Source organism: Thunnus thynnus, chromosome 18 (genome assembly GCF_963924715.1).
Source record: "Thunnus thynnus chromosome 18, fThuThy2.1, whole genome shotgun sequence".
NCBI classification, from domain to species: Eukaryota; Metazoa; Chordata; class Actinopteri; order Scombriformes; family Scombridae; genus Thunnus; species Thunnus thynnus.
Window position 1 is genome coordinate 16,267,463 of NC_089534.1, and position 9,836 is coordinate 16,277,298.

The 9,836-nt window shown below is 38.9% G+C and overlaps 1 protein-coding gene across 1 annotated transcript; it reads right to left on the reverse strand.

The window, feature by feature from the left end:
- Positions 1-2,080: 2,080 nt before the first annotated feature.
- On the reverse strand, positions 2,081-9,712 carry LOC137169402 (sphingosine-1-phosphate phosphatase 1-like). The gene is made up of 3 exons (XM_067572545.1): positions 8,742-9,712; positions 5,524-5,613; positions 2,081-4,301 (listed from the first exon to the last, which is right to left on the reverse strand). The coding sequence occupies exons 1-3, from the start codon at positions 9,420-9,422 to the stop codon at positions 3,750-3,752; spliced, it is 1,323 nt and encodes a 440-aa protein (XP_067428646.1). The 5' UTR covers positions 9,423-9,712; the 3' UTR covers positions 2,081-3,749.
- Between the last annotated feature and the right edge of the window lie 124 nt (positions 9,713-9,836).

A 9,836-nucleotide genomic window follows, 5' to 3' on the forward strand; every position in this document is an offset into this window, starting at 1 on the left:
CAGGGCTCACTGCAATCATTATTCTAATTAAGAATACAACAACGAAACTGCTTGTTATCTTACCGAATCAAATACAGCAAAATTTAAATAATTTACAAGTACTGTATGTTTCTATTGTATAAATGGCTTTAACACATTTCCTCTTGACGACAATTATAAATATAGCATTTCAAGAAATTAGAAAGTTAGCTTTCTCCAAAACGTCTTTTTCAAACAGTGACATAAGGTCTACTCTACATGTATGTCTGAAAAGATAAAAAAATATACTATGACACTGGAAAACCCAGGAGTTACTGTTTCCAATGTTCAAGGAATTAATACATAATAAAAAGTCAGTTTAGTCACTTTTAGTGTCCTGTCAGTACTATTCTAGAGATAATATGAGCCACATCTGGACACCGAGAATGAGGATATTAAAACAACTTGGAGATACACAAGAAACTCTAAAATAGAGCTTGAATAATATCTAATCATGTAACAACTAAGTAAGAAAGAAAATGTTTCCATGTTTTATAATGGTGAAAAAAAGCATTTTCATCCATATACAGTATATGGTCCTCTTATTCATGCCCGGTTAAGTTCTTGTTGAGTATTACTGCTTGAATTACTGCCATCAACAGTTAAAATCTTTCATTAGCTTGTAAATGTATATTGGTATCAGTGCAGTGTGTATCGTACTCACCCCTGTGGATCCTCTTGATTAACAGCCATCAACCAAAGTTCAGTTGAACAGCACAGAGAAGACCTGTGAGGCTGACAAGGCTCGATGTAAATGTGGACTACAAGCCAGATTAAAACCTAAAACCTTATCTAACTTGCTCAAAGGTTAAACAAGAAACCCTATGTGCTATTTGGCATCAGTGAGTGAAAAATACGACCCAGGCCTACACTGCATACCTTCCCTGAATAGTTTTTGTATTTCAAGCTATCAAAATAATAGAACTGCTATTATCCTGTATTTTTGCAGTAGTGTGCAGTAGTTTGCATGCATATGCAACTATTACTTACACACCAATCAATCAGTAATCAGAAAATTCAATTACATTTGGATTTGTTAAAGCATTCAACACATTTTCTTTATGTCGAATTACCTTGCTGGAACAAAAGCTTATCAAATGTTACCAAAACATTTTTTTTCTATTGTAATTTGGTAAACAGGACTAATTTCAAACTAAATATGTATGAATTACTTTCTAATTACTGATAACTTGCTGATGAATCTGATTATGTTTTCCAGCCAACAAAAAATATGGAAAAAATATGTGATGTTGTCAATTGAAATCTCAGTTTTCTGTGTCAATTTAGAGTTTTTGGTTTTTGTACAGGAAGATTACATGTGTGGACACTAGTCTAAAATCTCAGATGCATTGATTGGACCTCCCATGACACTTCTTCACAAGAAAGATACAATCGCAGCAATTAAAAAAAAGAAATAGATTCAAAAAAAATTTTTTTTTAAATATTTTATTTTCCTTGTACACGGTCCTTGCATAACAGAGAGGATTGATGGCAATAATAGACCTATAAATATTCTTTGAGTACTCATAATATAAGTGCTCTGGCATTAATATTGGAGCAAACCATTATTAGAACATTACAACAGGAAATAAACATTTGCGACATTCAGACAAGTGCTGGGGTTTTACATACTGTAGTTTGTTTTAGAAGCGCCAGCTGAAATGTCTGGATTTCCTAATAATTAAGTATGTATAGTTTTATTAGATTTCTTTCCACTCAAGTTAGTCAAGATGGTAAAATAATTTATCAAAAATGTTATTTTAATTTCATATTTTTAAGTTAATCTTTCAAAGAGCACTTGACTTACATTTGGACCAAAATTACCAACAATTGTATCTGAAACCCTTTTGCAGGACAAGAAAAATATTAAGAGGAAGTTATAAGATAATGCTGACTATGGTAAAGTAGAAAAATAGCGATGACACTACATATCAGCTCAAAGAGAAAAACAGATTTAAATAGAGATCATGTTACCCTGACAAATGCAAACTTAAATACTTACAATACTTTATTGCTTACAGGCTGATTTGCATTTAAGCACGGCAACAAAAGAGAAGTGAAGTGGCTTCACACTTTACTGATTCATTGTTTGGTTTATTCTTTAACATTCTAACATTCTTATATTTTTTGATCAAGGGGAGGAAATGTACAATAGATTCCTCAATGATGAATACAGGCATCATATCAGTACATCTTTTGCGAATACATAAATTTTGTATTCTCAAAGTTCCAGTTAACACTTAAAGGTCGAGTCAGTGATTCTAATCCAATACACTTTTTGTCAAATTCAGTGAATATCTGCTCACGGTCCACTAGCTGTCTGTTCTGTGTGTGCACTGAAAAAAAATCCAGTGTCCATACACAGCACAGGCTCTGCAAATGGGCATGTAAACACAGTAGCTCGGAGCGAGCCACACACTACTCCAGCCAATCAGCAGCAAGGGTTCATGGTCATGTACCAGATAGGGGGAAGTCATCAGTGCAGGTGTCTGTGTGTGTATATTATTAAATGTATCAATCCACACTGAACTGAGACAGTCTCTCGGAGACCCCCCCGTATTTTTTTACACTCTGAGTCTGTTTCTATCACGTTTAGTGAAGCGTAATCTGAGCAAGCAGCTTTTTAAATCACACAAATATCCTGCAGTATATGTGTTTTGAACTTATTTACCCTATCAATAAATACAAACAATGTCAATTTCTTCCCATGGAGCTGACTATTTTGGTTCAGTAAATTTCTGTCATCAGTCAGCCTGGTGAAAGCGGTTTGACCGGCCGCTGTCATTTCAACTCCCCAGGAGCTGCAGCTGACAGACGGCTGCGTCTGTGGACAGAGACGCTGAGCACAGGTCGAGTAAGAAGTGGTTGAGGCCGCTTATAATGTGTGAGAGGAACAGAAGTGACTCTACAGCTGACTCATCACTCTGGATTCCACCATATTTCTCTTTTGGTCGTTACCATGGCAATGAGCGTCCATGAATTTGGGGGGTCGTAGCTTCTGTATTTGTTTGGGTGTTCAGTTCAAATGTCAACAATCTTTCTCCAGAATAACTGACTCTACCTTTAAGTGTGTTGACCACAGGTGTAGCTTAAAGGATAAGGCAAGTGATGTTTTAGATTTTTGTTACTGTAGAAACATGAAAGATCAAAGCCAACGATGTGTTAGTCTGTCTCAGTACTTTCCAACTTTCCCAACTTGTCTGTGGTCCTCAGCCTCAAGCCCATTTGTTCCTACTGATCTTCAAAAAGTGCTAGCAAATACGCATTTTTTTGACCAACGATACTCATAAATAGAGCATTTGTTTGGGACTATTTTCAACTGCAGATTAGTACATATTAGATGTATTTACAGCCACAGGAAGGTGTATGAGGGACTGATTCAAAATAAACAATGGCCATGTTCACAATAATAAAGGAACATGTCACCCAGTGCGAAGGTGTGGCTCACTGATGTGTTTTCAATAGTTTTTTAACAACAATGGAGGTCTGTGGAGCAGAGGAAGAAGCTATATCACGCCTGAGCTCCACAGGCAACACATGTCAGTTGAATTTCATTTTTGGTTTTGGTCTTTTCATGGGATACGTTGACAATAAGAAAAATATAGAATATCATCAGATTTATCCTTTAAATCAGTTTTTGTCGTACAGAAACAGCCTTTATCTTGTGTCAAAAGACCACAATGTAATGTAGGTGAAGATGTCAGTAGTGCATTACAGTTTGCACACAACACTCAGGCAAGGTTTAAGATCCTAAAGAGAAGAGGCACCACACAGACACAACTAAAACCAACAACACTGTAGACAATGTAACGGTATGGCAGCTCTACTTTCATGTGCTGCCTCGCCTGTCTTAAATCATCTGTTGGCAGTCCAAACAGTCGACATAAGAACGGAATAGTCAGTGCTTTCATAACCATTCTCGTGACGAGGAGGACGGCAACTCCGATGAGGAAGCGCAACAGGGAGAAAACCACCAAGCTAGTGCTGACTGATGGTAAAGTTAGAGGCAGCGAGGTCAGCGGTGGATCCACTAGCAGCCCCAGCTGATAGTTCACATGGGTAGCCAAAGCAGCCCCAGCCCCAGTGCCCAGGGCCTGAGCTGTGTCGCCCCGAGAGGTGCTCCAGGAATCCAGGGAGAAAGCCACAAGTCCGAGGCTCACATGTGAGATGATAATCACAAGCGGAGCATAGTGGTTCATCATGTAGAAGCTGTCGATCTTGTCCAAAACTTCATAGAAGAAGGCTAGAATAAGGAGGCTGTATAGGAAGCCAGTGATCACTTCCTACAACACAGGGAAATAAATGATCGTAAACCAGGTATATTTGTTATAAAAAACTTTTTAATAGCAGTGTAATTACATTTGCACTCTTAAAAACACGTTTGATATACCTACAGTCCTACAAAACATATCGATGAGTCATTGGATGAGTTTTAATGACAGACAAAGTTAAAATCACTTTATACTTTAGTATCAGATTCTTCTCAACATCTACTGTATTTTATCATCAGATAAACGAAAAAACCATTGTTTTGTGCTCTGTAGGAGACGCTGTGTAACCTTCTTCACATTTGAGTTGATGAGTGTGTTGACTGATAAACAGTGTAGTGTAAATAGTGTTGAGTGATGCTGAGCAAAAGCCACATCCACTAACTTCAGTTGCCTGTTATCTAGTCTTTATCAACCTTATCTACTGGTTTTGATTTGTTTATTGGTTCTTTCCACTAATCATTTATTGAAAATTCCTAGATATGTTATTAATATGAAAAAGGGGGACACAAGGAGGACATAAGGACCTATTTTGTGCTCTAACAGAAACCTAGCTCTAAACCTAGTGTCTCCTTGTGAAGTTTCTCATCAATGTGTTAAATATTTAACATGTAAAAAAGTGTTTTAAGTCATTTTTGTGACTGCTCCTATGATCTCAGACTCAAATGTTTATAGTTTCATGAGTGTTGACACAGGTGAATTTTGATCACCCTTAGCCCATTTGTAGGTGTTATTTTATCATTCAAATATAATACTAACAATTAATGTAATGAATTGTTCACATTTTACATTTTGTACACATTTCAGTGTACAGTTTCAATAAACTCAGTACTGTTTTTCAACACACTGACTACTAATTGTTGATTGTATTGTTTTGTCTTCATACAATGTAATTATCACTTACTGTTATTGCACAATTGGTTTTTGGCCTTCATGCCCCAATAAATTTGTATTTATCAAAGTGACCTTGCCCTAAAAATGACTTAATTCCAGGCCCGCTGCATTTGATGTTGCATAATATAAAATCAGTGGCACCAGAAGTTCAAAGCAATTCACTTTCCAAGCCGAGATACACCCTATTGAGTTATCCTGTTGAGCTGGGGCTGTAAATGACAAAAGCCTATAAATGGCAGTGGAGGCAAAGGGTCTAGATGGAGCAGCATCCCTTTTTATATTGATTTAACTCATATTTCAACGAGGGGTTATTTATTTTATATAATTTATTAAATATGCTTACCAGAACAGAATGCATCCCCATGTAGACTCTGCTTACACAGACCAGGATGCTCCAGCTGAGAGCCACGCACAAGCCGAAGAGGAAAGGGTACTATGAGAGAGAGAGAGCACAAAGACACTGCATGAAAACTTTTACACAGATGATGGATGATTTTATATGTTTTTGTCTTTTATGTGATTGTTGCTCTATATGTATGATTGTCTTCCCTGCACTGGAAAGCACATTATGCCCTTTACTTGAAAACTTCTATACAAATAAAACCATTATATTTATTAAAGTTATATTAGCTATATTGTCTGAAGAGTATGAACCTTCAAAAATGACAAAAATACAGACTGTGGTTTTCTGGAAGAAAGCGCCTCTTCACTAAGATCATGAATTAATTTTGCAAGACCAAATATTTCCTTGTTTTAAAAAACAGGAAGCACCATTGTTTCTTGCAGCATTGTACTCAGTTTACATACAACAAAGCCTCGTAGCTAATTTAGAAGAGAATTCTTATCCTTGAAAGAAGTGTATGCAAAGATCACTGTGTGAAAATGGGTGTTTTAACACCATTTATCTAATGCTTTGAATCTTCTCTCTGCCCTGGCAACTGTTTATGGTCCCCATCTTATCATTTGTAACCTTTTGTACCTCTTTCTCTCGAATGTTTCAGTTCTTCAACCTTCAAAGTTTCGACCCTGCAGGGAACTTGATGACTCTGAGCGGGAGTTCAAGCAGTTCAACCGCCTGCCTGTATTCAGTTCAAAGCCCCTGTGTAGGTGTACAACTAAAAACACTTGAGATGCTTATTTCCTCTGTGGCGGTGACCCCTCGGTCTGTCTTTTTTTTTTTTCAGATTTTTCTTTCGCTCGACACCCTCCTGTCATCTTGCACTGTTTCTTCTTGTCAGTGTCTGTGTTTGTCTTTTCACTGTAAAACGTTCTGTTCTGGTCACAATTTTTAGAGATACATATGAAAAATGTTTGTTTACGTCATGTATATTTGCAGAAATATGTCATGATCGCATTTTTAAGCTCTCAAACATCAACATCGGCCTCAGAAATCAAGAACCTGTTGGGCTTTACTTCTGAGTGAGGCTGATTAACCAAAAATTTTCTGTTGTTTGTGTAATAATTTAATTAAAAGAACAGCATTTAAGTGTTGTTGCCTCTTCTCTTTATGATATGGAGCCTGGCTCTGCCATGGAAAAGGACAGAGTCCACTGAATGATTTCTCCATATGTTGTCTGTTATCAAGTCTGAGTACCTGTCGCTCATCGCAAACCGATTACAGACTTAAAACACATTTGTAGCTGTTGTTTTTTTTGTGTGTGTGTCTTACATTTTATCAGCATTTAAGACATTTTTATCAGGTATCCTTGTCAGTCATAGTGAGTCAAAGTTTGTTTGTTCTCTTTGCTCAATCATGATGGTGGAAATTCCAAACTCTAACAGCGCTATCAGCGGGTGAACAAGTTTCACTGCTTTGAGCTGTGTGACCTGGCTGTTACTTCACTCCTCATTCTTGACTCCACAGCAGTGAAGAAACCTTCAAAAGTCCCTTTTTTTCCATCTCAACCAGAAAACATATTTACTCCTGGGACAACTCATGTTCTCTCTCATTCCTGTCTCTACTATTTTGTTCATTTCATTTCATATTTTGTTGCACAAGTGTCCATCGATACTTTATATCAGAATGTACACTGAAATGTAATTTGATACTTTCTCCTCCCCTAAAACACAAACACTAGTCTCTCGCTCCAACAATGTGAACCAGTGAGTCTTTGTTTATTTAAAAAACAAAGCTTCCTTCTCACTCATCATGCGTATTTCTCTGACACACCCTATCACTTCTAAACAAACAACTCCGTTGGTTTCTCTTTTAAAAGGCACATTGCCATTTATCATGTTAATCCATGTTACCTGCTTTTATATAAAGCACAGCAGCTGATAGCACCGCTATATCTTCTAAGCATTAATGCTCCTCTTATTGTTCAGACTGAACTGTTGTGCTTCATATGAGACTGGGTAGCAAGGATTAACAGGGATTTAAGGGCAGTCTGTGCTTTTTCATTCCTTTAGCCAGACTGGCCCACTGACTCTCCTAGACACTGAGGGGGTCTGGAGAAAAATGTCATGTGGGCTTTTTATATTTTATTAGGTCAGGTGCTCTGTGTGTTTCTGGAACTCTAATCTTTTTTTAATTTAGATTTTACCTGCACAAATACATATATTGAAATATTCTGCATGTGGAAAGATGTTGCAGATTTATCAGCTTTTGATACTGTGGATTTTGGGGCCCCTGAGTGTCTGGAACTTTAGTGTGTTAGCCCAAAGCCCCCCTTCTTGGGGGGGTTATCAAAGCACGTTCATATCCTGTAGGTCAAAGCTGGACCACTGAATCCTAATGCAACATGAAGAAGGAGAATAAAAGTGGCCTAGCATTGTGATGTTTGTCAGTTCAGATGTATCCGGTTGTTCTTGGTAGTCTGTAATAACACATTTCCAGCTACACACGTTAGGGCAAGAACTAGCTGTGGGCCCTGCAAAGATATTTAAGTGTCATATAACAGAGAAAATCTACAAATATTCCCATTTGAGAAGCTGGAACCTGTGAATATTTGACATTTTTGCTTAAAGAATCACTTAAATGTTATACTAGTTATCAAAATTGGTGAATCAACTAATCATTTCAACTCTACAACAAACCATTACCAACTAAATTTCCATTGAATCAAATTACCAGAAACTAACTGCCAAACAGTGACCCTGTCTGAGGGTCTGGGGCAGTTTGCCCTCTTTGTCATGTCAACTTGTAGTTGTACTTTTCTACATACAGTAGAGCTGGACAATATATCGATATTATATCAATATCATGATATGAAACTAGATATTGTCTTAAATTTTTGATATCTTGATATGGCATAAGTGTTGTCTTTTCATGGTTTTAAAGGCTGCATTACAGTAAAGAGACGTACTTTTCTGAACTTACCAGACTGATCTAGCTGTTCTATTATTTTTCTTTACCCAATTAGTCATTATATCCACATTACTCCTGATAGTTTATCAGAAATCTCATTGTGTAAATATTTGTGAAAGCACCGATGGTCATCCCTACAATACTAATGTGGTATTTGATTTTGTCTTGTGCTTGCAGTAACTGCATTGCAATACTTTGTTTGTTTGTTTGTTTTTCAGCTGAAACTTTGAACCGTGTGTGTAACAGCTGCTCACCTGCCACCGTCCATAGGACAACATGAAGAGACAGCCGGGTATGGCGGTGCCGGTCATGGCGTGTGTGGAGGGCATGCTGTACTCGGAGTTGTAGAAGACCTCCACCTTCACCACAGGTGGGGAAGCCGGCCGGGACCAGCGGACCATATCCTTGGTGGACTGACCCACGAACAGGTTCCAGGCCCAGACGATGATGAGCCTCCTGCTGACCAGGGCGTCGATGTTCCAGTAGAGAAACGGGAAGAAGACGATGAAGAACATCTCGTTGCCCAGCTCGGTACCAAACGTGAACAGGTAGAACAGAAACTTGTTGTGAATCAAGAACTCTTGACCCACATCTCCGGTCAGGGAGTTTCTCCGGAGGGGTTTTGCTCTTGGGGTGTCTGCGTCTGCACCTTCAGGCCCGGCTCCGGCGGTAACGTCCCCCTGCATCCCATTAACCCGCGATACGCTCGCATCCCCGGCGGCGGCCCCGTTCCCCAGACTAACGCCGTGTCCCCCCTGCTGCGCCCTCCTCCTCACCCCGGGAAGGTCCGGGTCCAGCTGCCCGCTGTCCGGCTTGGTCGCTTTGTCAGGGAAGGTCCCCTTAACGCCGCAGATCCTCTGAAACCTCGCTACATGGCAGGGCTCCTGCAGATAACTGCACATCTGCACGAACGACTTCACCAAGTCGTTCGCCATGACTTCAAATAACGGTTTTAGTTTAAAAACACTCACAACACTGTTTCCGTCGCAAAAATGGAGTTCATGTTCTTCAAGCGAGATAAAGCAGAAGAAGTGAAGCTTCTCCTTAAACGAAAAGAGAATAACACAGATTTAGCTAGCAGGACGGCCTGGTCTCCGCATTTAAAACACCGACCTTGTACACCGGCGTGAAAGATTTGGACAGCAGCATCCAAAGTCCGCTACAGTTAACCATTACTTCATGGTATATCCCAATTTATGCAGTCACCAACTAACTGCGTCAGGCCGTTATTCGTCTCATTCTTCTTCTTCAGTTCCTGTATTTCCTGTACTGTTCCCTCGGTATTCAATGTAATCAAGTACCGCCACCTGCTGGACAGACGGTGAATTACAGCAACTGATAATTGCTGC